The sequence below is a fragment of the Vulpes lagopus genome, chromosome 21, assembly GCF_018345385.1.
Source record: "Vulpes lagopus strain Blue_001 chromosome 21, ASM1834538v1, whole genome shotgun sequence".
In the NCBI taxonomy this organism is placed as follows: Eukaryota; Metazoa; Chordata; class Mammalia; order Carnivora; family Canidae; genus Vulpes; species Vulpes lagopus.
The window spans coordinates 19165340-19179794 of record NC_054844.1 but is presented as its reverse complement, the minus strand read 5'-3'; the positions used below and the strand labels follow the sequence as shown (position 1 = coordinate 19179794).

Genomic DNA, 14455 nt, shown 5'->3' with positions numbered 1-14455 from the left:
TTTAAATATTTTCTAGAGAAACAAATTGATATGAATATAGGACCTAAAACTTGCATAATTTGCTCTGATTAGAAGTCCTAAGAGTAATTTAATTTTGAAATGCTCATCTAAAATGGCTAATTGGCCTCCTGATCTTAATGTAGAATTCTGTAGAACAGATTAGAAACACAGACCAATTCAGTTTTTCTTTCACAGAATTCAGTTTTTTTTTCACAGAAAAATCATGAGAAAAATGAATGACCTAGAACAATGATCATAAAGTATTTTGTTGTTTGTCAGGAGGGTAGGTAAATGAAAGAAACTCAATTTGGTTTCAAAGTATACAGATATTTTAGCTCTCAATAGTCTGGAGTTGAGCGATCAGCATTTGAAATTTTATTGATATTTTCTTTCCACTTGCAGGAGGTGATAAACTCTAGAATAAGGAGAATCTTGATTTACCCCAGATTACGAAAGTTTACAAAACTGTTTTACTGGAACTTTCTGTCAGTTTGAAAAGACAGTTTATTTCCAAAGTGGCATGTAAGCCAGAAAAGGCCTCAAGTGGACACAGGGTTAGGATGGAAGAGACGATAGGAAGATCCATACTGTGGTTTTCATTCTGATTTTAGAACTAGTTTAAAAGGCGAGGAGAATGGACATCCCATATTGACAGAGAAGCACCAAAAATACCTGCCAGAGTAGGATAGAAATGAGTTTTTGATTATTCACTTCTCATTAGTCAGGAGTTGTTCATCACACAAATAGTTCACTTTTATAAAGCAGTCATTTCAAACTGTAGACTTTATTTACAATGATAATTTTCATATCTTTATTATTTAGAAAATAATTTATATTTTCCACCATTTAAACAAAGAATAGGCCTGAGTCTCATGCCTTTTGCACAGCTTTTACCTTCAAAGAAAGTTCTCTGGGCACGTGACAGGGGACATCGGAAAACCGCAAATCAAGAGAGGCAGGGGACATGAGGAAACCACAATACATATATGTAATATCAACAGTCTGCATGTCCTACAATCCCTTTTCTTTAGTTTTACTGGGATTGTGACAGTGAGGGTTTGTTCTGGAATTCCATCAAAATGGAAGAGAGAATTGGGTATTCTGTTTCCAGAAAATGAGTATTTTCTTAAACATGAGGACATTCCTTCATTTGCTAGATGAAGACCAACATAGGTCTATCAGAGCTACTGTCTTCATCTTCTACGGAGAGCAAAACCACATCTTATATAATTGACAAAAAATACAATTTTATCACTTAGAAAAAACCTAAAGTGGTCTTTTCACCAAGGAAACAATATTCTAAAAGTTGGCCTAGATGGATAACTGAAAAGACATTCTATTAGTATGCTGGAAACAACGCAGATGATATTTGTAGGATACCTGGACTTTTCCTTAACAGAAAGTAACCCCTAGCATCAAGGTCATCAATTCCAAATTTTCCTCCCATTGATTTATGGCTGTCTATACAAATATCCTTTTTCCTAAATGGGCTAGAAATTCCTTCACTTCAAAGACCTGAGTTTATCCAATGGCACCTATATATAGGCTCATATAAAAACGTAGTAAATTGCAATAAATAAGCTCCAGAGTTGGGAGTGAGCACAGTAATATTGCTGTCACCAAGGCAGGGGAGAACATCACCAGTGGGAAATATCTTTTTATGTCCCTAGGCATCCTTTGGGATGTGATGAACATGTACGAAAGCCTCATACTTGATGTCCATTCCTTTATTGCAATGGACTTTTAGCTTTAATTATACTGGCAATTAATTTTTGAAGAAAAAATTGTTAATTTGCCTGGACTGATGAACACAATTCTGGAATGAAGAGGTTCTGAGTGCCTTGGCCACCACCACTTAAAACAAAATAAACAAAACCAGGCAGTTTGCTAAGACCTCTACTCCGGCAGCCAGGCTGGCCCCTACTTGGGGCCTTCCAGCTTTGAGGAAGCTGCCGGTGTATGGTTATAGACTCTCAACTGTTCGACTGCCATTCTACTTGCCCACACCTATATTTTCCTTGACTTAACATGTGTTTTACATATATATGACATTTGGAGAAAGGAAAAAGATTCATTTTGTTAAGTAATTAAATGTAAGAGGTATGTGAGGATAATATTTTCCTCTCCTCTCTTATTTGCAAGGGCAGAAGAACAGTTAAAGTCACTGGGGAAATAAATGTATTTGACCCACAGTAATTTTTGCAAACATGATACACATAGACAACACTAAGAAACAACTCAGTACATCCTGAATAATGAAGACCTAGTGTTAAGCCAAAATATATGAAATTATTCTCATTATTTAAGTCAAGTCTGCATCTATTTGAATCTTTCCATATTTTCCTACTTAATGGGAAATTTGTCTTACAATTATTTTTTATTGTATTATCTTTGCCTTGTTAGAAAAATGCTATGGGTTAGCATAAAAATCACTGTTTTGGGAGGGAAGAATTTTCACTTATGAGAAACAAAGGCCTCTTTAAGATGTAAACACTCTTTTCTATGACTTTAGAAGAAATAAACATTAGAAATCACCATTAAGGTCTAATTAGAACCTATGATTGTTTCACTGATGAGCAGTTCCATACATAGTATTGAAGGAGGAATTATGACCAAAAAGTGTTGGCAAAAAATGGACACCAATCGTAGAAATTCAGTATTGTTAGGGAAGTCTTTCTCTTCGGGAGACATGGACCCAAAAGTTACCCAAAAGTTAAGAAATGTTCCTAGTGAAAAAACATTTTTTGTGGCATCCTCATTTAATAGGCAATAAAATAACTGTATCAGATCATTATTTAAATTAGAATAGGTAGATAAGTGGCTGTCCATAGCCCTCCGTGCAAATGAATCATCACTCTCTTAACTGGGCTTGGAGATACATACAATGTATAAAAATGGTGATTAAAATATAACTTTATAAAAATGTTTCCCTTTTCCTTTTTTTTTAAAAAAAGAGTTTACTATCTACAGAAACAAAAAAAATCTTTATATTTACATCAAGATAACTATTCATGACAAATATAATAATATGAAATAAAATATTGAAAGTGAGTATCAACTTTTTAAATAGAGGTTTGGCTCACAGCATAAACAAGTGTAGATAAACAAACAAATTAAAAAAAAAAAAGACTTTCAATAATAGGCCCAGTCCCCTAAAATCCCTCTATAATCTTCCCTGCCAAAAGAAACATGACAGTGGGCCAGACTGCAGATAGAAGCTACCCCACCCCACAGCAAGGGGACACCACAACAGGGCGCTCAATGGGACCTTTGCCACCCAAAGCCAATGGTCAACAGTTGCCAAGAATCAGGCTTTCACTATGTCAACAAACACCAAACTCCCAGGTTGAAATTCTTCCCCTTCATCTCTCGCTATATATCCTTCCACAGTGGGTTTCTGTTTTTCTTTCTCTCTCTCTTTTTTTCTTTTTCTGCCACACATTTTGCAGCAAATTGAGACATGGGAGATCCCCGGGTCTTCGCCGGCAACTTTTTAGAATTCTAACCTAATTAAAAGATCTGACTCCAGCTCCTTCTTAGGTGTTTATGTATAAAGAATGTCATCCCCTTGAAAAGCTGATTTGATCTTAGGTGAGTGACATACTCACAAACAGCTCCTATACATTCATTAGGCAAGTAGATTGGAAAATGCCTGTCTTCCAGGTTTAAGGCTGGCGATAGAGCTCCTCCAAGTGGTGCATTAGCAGTAGTACCAATCACGTGGCCCTCTCACCAGCCTGTGAACACCCTCCCTCTACAGAGGGACCTGTCCTGAAGCTACATGGAGGAAGGAATTTGGAATGGCTGCCTCTCAGACACTCCAGAGTGAACTGCCTTCTGCTTGTTCAGATGTTCTGAGTCATCTGCTGCAGCTATTCTATGAACTACTAAAACCATAAAAATCTCTTTACGTACACACAGACATACACACAAGCACCCTTCCACTCTTCTCTCTCTCTCTCACTCACACACACACACACACACACACACACACACACACACACACACGATGTTGGCAGGATGTATAAAAATTCAAATAATGCTCTGGAACTTTCATCCATCAGTACTAAGAGCTAAAGCTCCTTAGTTGGTAACCTACATTCACTGCACTGTTTCCCTGCTAAGCCGCCCATTTCCTTTGTGATTTGTTTTCCTTTATAACTTATTATATCACAGTGACCACTATATATCTTAATATGAATGTTACTAAATCGTGGAGCCAGTAACCCTGGCTTTCAGTGTGCATGTGTGTGTGCGTGTATATGTGTGAATATGTTTTACATATATCTACGTGCGAGCTTATATACACACACACATATATATTTCTTCCTTAAAAAAATCCTTAGAAGCTGGTGTTGCAAATGTGAAAGCTTCTCTGAGCAAGAGTTTTTAACAATGTACCTCACTGTAAAAATAAACACATAAAATGCGAAGAATCCCAAAATGCAATAGCTGTTTGCCCATCTTCTCGTATTTCTACAGTGTTGTGTCTAAGTGTTGTGCTGGCTTGAAAAGAGTCTGTGACAAGTCACTCTGTTAGGAAACACAGCTCATTGTATCCATTGTCACTGGTTTTGCTGTGTGGTCAGGATCTCCTCTCCTCTCGGCTTCCCTTTCTCCTCCTCTTCTTCCCTGATGGCCTGGATCTGTTCTGAGGAATGCTGCTGGAGGGACTGGTCCAGAGATTGATTCTCTATGCCCGCCAACCGCTGTTCTTCTTCAATGACTTTCTTCCACATCTTGTGGTTCTGCAGGAGGTGCTGAGTTATTTGGCAGTAGATTTTCCTCCTTTTGAAAGTTTTCTTTCCTGAGAAAACACCAAATCACTTATTTGTGTGCTGAGTTATTTCTTTTTACATTATTAATAGGAGCTAAGGACCAAGTAGATATACATTCCACTTGGCTTATCATAAACATGCTGTTTTCGAGAGTGGGGAAATTAAATGGAAGATGGCAATAACCGTTCATATACCATTGAGATGTACTGTGAACAGGATTTAATATTCAGTAATTCCCAATACAAAGTTCTGTTTGCATCTTGGTATTATTTGCAATACATTCAGATCTTCAAGATTGTTCACCTAGACTACTGGAAAAACTTCTTGTTGTGTCTTCTCCTTTACTTGGTCAACTAATTAAACTCACATAAATCTATAAGACTCATTTCTTTAAAGATGGTCTCAGTGTTATTGTTCTACTTCCCGTAGACCAAGTCATTAATTTCAAACTCCTCTCAAAGTTCTCCCACAAGCTGGCACACACACACTTTGGCAGTCTTCTTTCTTCTACGGCCTGGCTTCTGTCTCTACTTCACCATCTCTTTTCTGTATACAAACTGAACTCTGCTACTTTCAAGCTGGTACTGCCCCTCCTTCTCAAATGTTCTTCTTAGTCACTGAAAGCTCATGCCCATTTATTAAGATTCAATCAGATGTCACTGAATTCCTCCTCTAAGAAATAACCTCTTCCCCACCTTCTTCTAAACTTTCACTTCACTCCATATATACTTCTCAGAGTATACATTGTTTTTATTTTTTTCTTTTCTCATTATCGTTACCTCTTTTTCTGATAACTGTATAGCCAAAAATCATTTAGTGAAAACTCTCATCCCTTCTTTCAATTATGTAGTTCCAGAAAACATTGACAAACTATTTCCCACACCCACCCCTCCCCTTCTGAGAACATAGCCATGTTGCAGTGGTTGGTCAGTGGGTACATATGTGACCCAAATCTGGTCAGTTAGTATCCTTCTCTGGGATTTCTCCCAATGACACAGAATGAGAATAAGTCAGAGAATGGCGATTGGGGATCTTTTCTCCTCTAGCTTGTTTATTTATCTGGAAGGAAGGGAACATATAGCTGGCTATAGTTCCAGTCTCATGAAGAAAACTAGACTGAAGATCAAGCTGTCAGGTAGATGACCCAGAGGCAAGAGCAGGTGACAAGTAAGCAGATGTAAGGCAGGTGACTCAGAGACAAGAGCAGACTCAGAGACAAGGGCAGGTACAAGTAAGATACTAGACAACATTAGGTTTACCTGAACAAATCATTTTCCCTTTTGTATATGTTCACTTGATAAGAGTCTTGTAACTTGTAACAAAAACAATGTCCTCAATAACGTTCATCCTTTAGGCACTTATAATGTTCTCACATATGCTAGGCATTAGCCTCTCTACTAGACTACAGTTTCTTCTAGGGAGCCTTCCAAAGACTTGTACACATCTTATACAGAGTGAAGCTCAACAAATATGCATATTAATAAGTAAATAAATTACACTGTCTTGGTGACCAAAACATTTCATGTTTTCAACACAGAAATACTAAAGCCAGTTTTCACAGAATCACATCTCTTGGTTGGTGAAGTATAATACAATCAATTTCAACAAAAGAAATAGAGGATATTTTAAAGAATTTGAATTGATACTATTCAATTCACTACTTAGTCTTCCACCTCCTTACCTATTCTCTAAGCACCTAATATGTATCAAATATGCCAGGTTCTGGTCATTTACTGATATACATGAGCATGGAGCTTTTACTCCAGTGGGGAGAGAATAAAAAAGCAGGTGCAGTCACCCTGAGTCTTATAAAATCTTTTAAAGGTGGCAGAAAGAGAGAAAAAGGACTCAGCTGAGAAGGATACAGCATAATGATGGTGGCTTGGACTAGGGCAAAGTTAACAGAAATGAAGAGAAGTAGATAAATTTGAGACACACTTGTGAAGTTTAATCAACAATTTGGCAATCGATTAGATGTGGGGAAAAAAGTTAAAAATAGAGGTACCCTATGACCCAGCAATTGCACTACTAATTATTTATCCAAAAAATACAAACATCGTAATTCAAAGGAGCATATGTACCCCAATGTTTATAGCAGGAATTTCAACACTATTCAAAATGTGGAAAATGTCCAGATGTCAATCAACAGATAAATGGATAAAGAAGGTGTAATACATATATGTACAATGGAATATCAGTCATCAAAATGAATGAAATCTTGCCATTTGAAACAATGTGGATGGAACTAGAGGGTATTATACTAAGCAAAATAAGTCAGTTAGAGAAAGACAAATATATGATTTCACTCATACATGGAATTCAAGAAACAAACAGATGAATATAGGGGAAGGTAAGGAAAAATAAAATAAGATAAAAACAGAGGGAGGCAAACTGTAAGAGATGTTGAACTCTAGTAAACAAAACCGCCAGGTTGCTGGAGGGGAGATAGGTGGGGGGATGGGGTAGCTGGGTGACAGGCATGAAGGAGGGCACATGATGTAATGAGCACTGGGTGTTACACGCAAGTGATGAATCACTAAATTCTACCTCTGAAACTAATTTTTTTTAAAAAAGGAAAAAAAAAACTCACCCAACAACCCTAAGCTCTATAGATGTATGGCCAGAGCCACTGAGTAGCTGATATTAAGACGTACTGAGATGGAAACGTTAAGAGAGGAGATTTGAGAGGGATGCTGAACATGAAATATCTGGGAGACCTTCAAGTGCAGGGGTAAAGTAGGCAGCTGATATTGAGCTTAGAAGAGGGTCTATTTGCAGCCAGATAATAACTCTTAGGATGTTTACTTGAGTGGTCATTATTAGACTCAGGCTAATAATTTAGAATGTAGGCTAACATCACTTAAACTTCCCTATGGAATGATACCTGTTGCTCCTTTTCTGTGTATATTCACAAAGCTCCAGATTTTAGTAAGTATTCAGTAAGAGTTAACTAGACAAATCATGTTCTCTCTAGTTTCTAGTGCCATGGTTCCAAGTTAAGTGATAAAGTGTTGATATGTCATAAAAATGACAATGATGTGAAAAAGTGGTCCACAGGATATTCTGATCTAATTGAGACTACATTAAAGAGTTAATAATACAAGTTACCAGGATGGTCAGCAGGGATATCTGGGTCTACTTAATGAAGTAGCAATGATTAACAATGTATAATGTGGGTGGAAAAAAGAAGAAAAAAAGGTAATAACAGGAAAAAAATCCACTTGCTACGAGATGTGCCAAAGGAACTAGATCTCTTGGAGACCATCGACCAAAGTTTTTATGGAAGTACCAGTGATTTCTTCAACAATTTTATTATATTATACCACAAAAATTTCTTACATTTTACAGGATAAGATCAATTTTAAAACAAGATTCAAAAAAAGAACATTAAATTATCATGAATTACTTTTAAGCCACACAGACACATAACAAAATTATTAAGTTGAACAAATGCCAGGGGGAATGGATACAGGCAGAGTTATAAGCAAAAACTTAAAAAACAACTTACTGTATTCATTATTTTACTTATGAGATAAATCTATCAATCAAACTTATATTAACCATCTATTAATTGGCAAGCAATATTCTGGATGGTATGGACACAAAGACCAATTAGTCCAAGAGCTTGCCATAAAGGAGCTTATAGTTTCTTGGGGAGAGAGCAAAGAAGACAAAAAATGAAAAACACATGCTGTGTTTTAGGAGAGATGTACACATGTGATCAAGATGGTCTTAATGTTTCCCATAAATTGACTAAACTTTACTGGTTTCTTTCAGATTATAGGTCTCTGACTTCCCTTTTCTTATAGCATTTACTTTATAAAAGTTGAAAGTACAAATACCTTCCCTGCTTCTTTGTAATATAGATAAATCTTCTCCCAGCTTCTGGCCAGTTTCCCAACCCAGGAACATCTTTCTCAAGTGCCTGGGTGTGATTCTTTTGAAACGAAATCATAGAAAGAAAAACAGGGTCCCTAACTTCCCGTTTTTATGGGAGGATAAGTGCCCAACTTCAATAGGTACCAATTAGCAAACACAGGTGGCTCAATCACATAGACCAACTTCCCTCCAAGGTCTTCCAGTACTTTTTTACCAGCTCATGCTAGTACTTAAAAATTCTCCTGTCTTATGGGACGCCTGGGTGACTCAGCGGATGAGTGTCTGTCTTTGGTTCTGGGCATGATCCCAGGGTTCCGGGATCGAGTCCCGCATTGGGCTCCCTGTGAGTAGCCTGCTTCTCCCTCTGCCTATGTCTCTGCCTCTTTATCTGTCTCTTATGAATAAATAAATAAAATATTTTTTTAAAAAAATTCTCCTGCCTTAGTTTCAATGTAGTTTAATCCCTCTCTGTTATTGCAATAATCTTGAATAAAGTCTTCCTTGATGTTCTTAATAAGTGTGCAGTGCAATTTCTCTCTGACACATCAAACCATGGCAACACCTAGGACTCAATCTGCGAGGGAATAGGTAAAATTCTTTTTCAAAGAACAGGACACCTGAGGTGTGATGTAAATTTCAAGAATTAAATGCGCTGGGTGAAGAAGGTATGGGCAGCATTCTAGGCAGAATGAGGGGCATGCATACAAGCAGGTTATGGGGCTCTGGAACTTGACGTCTATTTCATTTGAAAGTTTCTTGATAAGGGTACACATACACAGACACACAAACGCATACACTAAATTTAAAGAAATCTGAATTAGTTCTATAAAAATGAATAAAAAATAATACTACTACATTAGATTTTTTATTAGAGAGAGGGAAGGAGTGGCAGGAGAGAGATAATTGGGGCTCAATTTCATGACTCTAAGATCACGACCCAAAATCAAGAGTCAGATGCTCAACCAACTGAGCCACCCAGGCACCCCTACAGTAAATTTTTAAAAGCACATTTATAAAATTACTCTTCTACCAAAGCCACCTACTTGTCTATTTCCACTTTGTTTTTATTGTAGTTAAGTACAAATCAGCTTGTTGAGAAATTGTTAAATGTTAATATACTCATTAACCTATTCCTTTGAATCAAGAGTTACAGATGAGCATTGGCTGAAGGACAGATTTGAATGACAGTGACAGAAGAAACCTACTGCTCAAGGTGATTACTCCATCTGAAAGTTATACACATTCATGGCAGTGTATTCATAAGGAAGAGGTAACAAAAGCTCAATTTTTCTCCTGGTCCTTTCAGGGCAGCCCCCATGAGAACAGCTGTTCTCTTATTAATGCTGTTAAACGTTAGCAATAAACCTCTCTGGAATTAAACTGAATAAGGTGACGTAGAAGAAAGTTTGTACCAAATAAATGTGCGTAGATTAGAGTCTGCAGGTGGTCTAAAACATGCCTGTATGGGGAGCCAAATTGTTTAGCTCTGAAACCTTTTGAAATGAGAACAAAGAGCCTTTCATTGCTCAAATTCTAAATGCAGCTTAGTACTTCATTAGAAACCTCTTAGTTCGCTGTAGGAATCTTTCGGATTTAATTATGAGGTTGGGAAAAAGCCTTCTTTCCCTAGGATACCATATTGAAACATTTAATTCTGTGTTTCCTGGGAGATCTCCAAGTTTTGCAAATTGGTGAAATTATCAGTGCATATTTAATCTAAATTTTTTTCCCTGAAATCTAAGTTTCAGGCAAAATCAAGTTAACCATCTCAGTCAATATGATTATGAAATTAAAATTACTAGGATTCTACAGCAGTGGAGTTTGGAGAGCTGGGTTTGGAGAGCAACACATCATAATCTGGAAGTCAGTATGGCGAATGAACCCTACAGAAGGGAAAAGTAATTGAATATCTGGTTGTGGCGTTTGCTACTAAATCCAACGTTGACAAGTTGAGCCTGTTAAATCTCCTGGCCCGTGTTCTTCAATTCTTGATGCCTGTATTATATGTGTGTTTTTTTCACTGTGTTTGAGTTCAAATAGCAATCAGTGAGGGCCCATGGGAACAAAGCTTTTCCAAGAGGCTAAGCCGACAACACTTTCTAATGTCACTCAGTGAAAAAACAAAACAAAACAAAACAAAAAACTCTCCTGTCCTTAGACAGCAAACTACTAGCTCTTTGAAATGAAATGAAATGAAATGAAATGAACTGAAATTAAATAAAGAAAACCAATGAATGTTTATTAAATGAACAAGTGAAAAAACAAGCCATGAATCCCAGTCTTGGTTCCAGCCTCTGAATCTCAAGATTAGCCCCAAACTGCTAATGGAAACCTTTTTATAAGCACCAGAGAAACAAAATATAATTACTTCAATAATAGAATATTGAAGGGAAATAATTTTTTGCCTTTCCCCTCATTCTGTACCAAAGTTAATACATAGGATAGAACTTAGGCAAAAATTTGACCTAAAACTAAATTTGCAAAACCCTCATTAGTTTATACTTAATAAAGTTCTCCCTATCTCTGTTTTGTAAGCTTACAATAGAGTACTTATATGAGGGCAAAATGGGTCAATACCCATGTTAAACTATATTTACTGGATGGCCGAGATGAACTGAGTCATGAATTTTCCTGACTGTGCTAAATAAAAAATAGGAACAAATAATCAGAATGTGTTTCTTTGGTTATATTTTGGGTAAGCACTTCAAAAAATATTACAACTGTACTTTCTTTGTGAAGGTAGATGTAAACTGCATACTATGTGTTCATGAATACAAAAACAGGATTTATGCAATGTCACTATAAGGGTTATGGATTTTACTAATTTCACTGTTTGACCCTCCTCCCTGTGACCGGAGATATAACAGAGAATATTTCGAAACATGAAGAAAAATAATCTGGTTTTATAGTCAGGTAAATTAAAGTGGATTAGGTTGGCTACATGGTGTGCTCCAAATCAATGACCATATGGAAACAGTTTTCATTGTCACTAATACCACTACTCTGTCTGGTTCAGAGCCACAGTCCTTTCTCACTTGGGTAATTTCAACAGCTTCTTAATTTATTACCCTTGCTCCCACCCCAAACTCAATACAGTAGATGAAGCAATCCATTTAAAATGTAAGCTGACTCAGCTAACTCTTCTGCCCAAAATCTGATGGCTTCTCGCAAGCCAAACTCCACACACTGCAGAGCCCCACCTCCAAAGCCTGTATCATTGGGCTCCCCACCACCTCTCTCCTGCTGCTTCTTCATCCCCTTTTCTCTAACTCAGCCACCTTAGCCCCCCCCAATGCTTCTTGAATACCCAGTCAACGCCCACCTCAGGACCTTTACATGGTTTGTTTTTCTCTCTCTTTGGCATGCTTTTTCCACCTGTACTTGCATGGATCACTCCCTCATTTTCAGTCTGTTCTTTTTTAAATCTCTTTTTTATTTAAATCATTTATGGCTACCTGATCTAAAATCTTAACCTTTCTCTGCAATATTTCCTATCCTTCTTCCTTTTTTTTTTTTTAATTTTAGCATTTATCAGTACCTCACATTTATCAGTAAGTTAGAGACTTACTGATTTGCCCTGCTTAGTGTCCACTGACTCCCCTGGAAAAAAAGCCTAAACGGGCAGGATGTATTTATATTTTGTCTGATTTGTTCATGGCTCTATCTTCAGTACCTGGAAGGATGCCTGGCACAAAGTAGAGGCCTAATCAATGTCTGTTACTTAGATGAATAATAACTACCTATTACTCCTTCACAAGGCCTCCCTCAAACTAAGCCAACAAAAGTCTATGGTTGCTATATGGTATCTCCAATTCCTTTCATCTCTAAATCATTAAGAAACTCTGAAGAATGGGCTTCAATTATTTAATTTTTTTTAACTTCATAATTGAGGCTCTATCTTTGTTGAACATGGTATTATAAAGGATTCCACAGTCTATAATTTCTTTTATTATGATATTAGGGAAGGTCAGTTTCACAATCAGATGCAGATTATATGTGGACACAAACTATGTAATTTAGGAGAAGCATAAAATTCATCTGAACTTATGTTTAAAAAATCCTAGGAAAAACACACTAGAAAGAGATTTTATAAAACTTACTTGGAGATTCATTATTTTCACAGGTTTCCTCTTCATTTGGTGCTTCTTCTTCCTCTTCTTCTTCTGGGTCATCAGTATCTCCTGACTCATCACTATCTTCCACCCATTTCCCTGGCATTAGCCCTGCTGAATCATAGGAATTGCACAGAGGACCCACAATGTGAGAGATGAAGGATTCCTGAAGATTGGCCAACTGAGGGGCAGAGCGGTCCATGAAGGGGCTTATTGGTAACCCAAGGCTGGCCTCTTCATCACCCTAGAAATAGGAATTTAGCATGAACAGTCAACCAGAAAAATAAAGGACATGAAAAGTTTAAAATACTAGTAAAGTCAACATTCACTTGGCACATAAAATTTGCAATTATGTAACAACCCAGACATTCATGGTGAACTCCTTCTTTTACTTGACTGCTAAAAGATTCTAACTAAATTACTAAGATCCCAGTAAAAATGCTTTGTTGTCTTTTATCACTTTTGTGATCTTGAGGTTTTGGCTTTTGATTAAGGGGCAATAGAAGAAATGGTCTAATGTGTTGGGAGATGGTATTTCTTATCATATGTCACTCCTTGTTCTTTTAGAGTATAAAGGCACTTCAAAATGCAATGCTGGGAATAATTATGAAACAAATATATAATCTGTCAGTCATGTTTTCTTTCTTTTGCCTTGGCTGTAAGTAAAGCTTAGAATAATTTATTGCTCAATTAAATGTGCTACCTTATCCTAGCTTTTGGTTGAATTATATGTTCTGTGATTATATGGTTTCTGATACTCCTATTTGTCAATATGTTTAATAATATTACTCTGCAAGTGTTTTTATTTTGAGCTACATCAAATCTTTCCAAAAAAAAAAAAAAAACAGACTGTATGTAAACCAGCAGTCACCTAGCAAAATTAATAAAGGAAATATAATGAAATACCAACAATGGTTATGCCCATGTAGTAGAATAATTATTATAAATGGGTTATCTTTTTCCTTTATTTTTTGTATTTTTGTATTTTACTTTGTAATTTATTTTTTTTAAAGATTTTTATTTAGTTGAGAGAGAGACAATGAGCAAGGTAAGGGGAAGAGGGAGAAGTGGCCTCATCCTTGAGCAGGAAGCCCCATGCAAGGCTGGATCCCAGGACCCTGGGATCATGACCTGAGCCAAGAACAGATGTTTAACCAACTGAGCCACCCAGGCACCCCTATTTTTTTGTGTTTCAATATTTGAGGATTGATTATGAATTAATATCATTTCTAGAAAAGGCAATACAGTATTTTCTAGAAAGTACAAACATTTTGTTCTATGTAGGAGTCCTGTCTATAAAACTCACAAAAGAGCTTTCCAGTCCTTCTTCAAATATGTCCAGTGACAAGCAATTTATTACTTAAAAAAGTGCCTCATCTTATTTCTGGATGCCTTTATAATACAAGTTTCTCCCTCATATTGTCTTGAAATCTATCTCCCTATAACTTCTCTATTGTGGTTATATTCATAACGTTTTTAGAGAAGCAGAAAGAAATCTAATGTTTCTTTTAAATTAGATCCTGTGTTAAGTGATAATTTATTTTCTCTAATCTCTGCAATAATGTATGATACACTTAGTCGTAATTTTGTGTATCAGTCTTTCAGGTGTCTGAAGAGAGTTATTATATCACCTCCATTTCCCTGCAGGGTAATTACCTTCACTTTTATTTTTTTTTTATTTAAATT

At 36.6% G+C, this 14455-nt stretch overlaps 1 protein-coding gene across 1 annotated transcript in view; it reads right to left on the bottom strand.

Moving 5' to 3' along the window:
- Positions 1-486: 486 nt before the first annotated feature.
- PDE3A (phosphodiesterase 3A) overlaps positions 487-14455 on the bottom strand; it is a 313231-nt gene continuing 299262 nt past the window's right edge. The window contains exons 15-16 of the mRNA XM_041736167.1: positions 12758-13013; positions 487-4807 (exon numbers count right to left, since the gene is read on the bottom strand). Coding sequence (XP_041592101.1) covers positions 4566-4807; positions 12758-13013 — 498 coding nt within the window. The 3' untranslated portion in view covers positions 487-4565. The remainder of the gene's footprint in view (positions 4808-12757; positions 13014-14455) is intronic.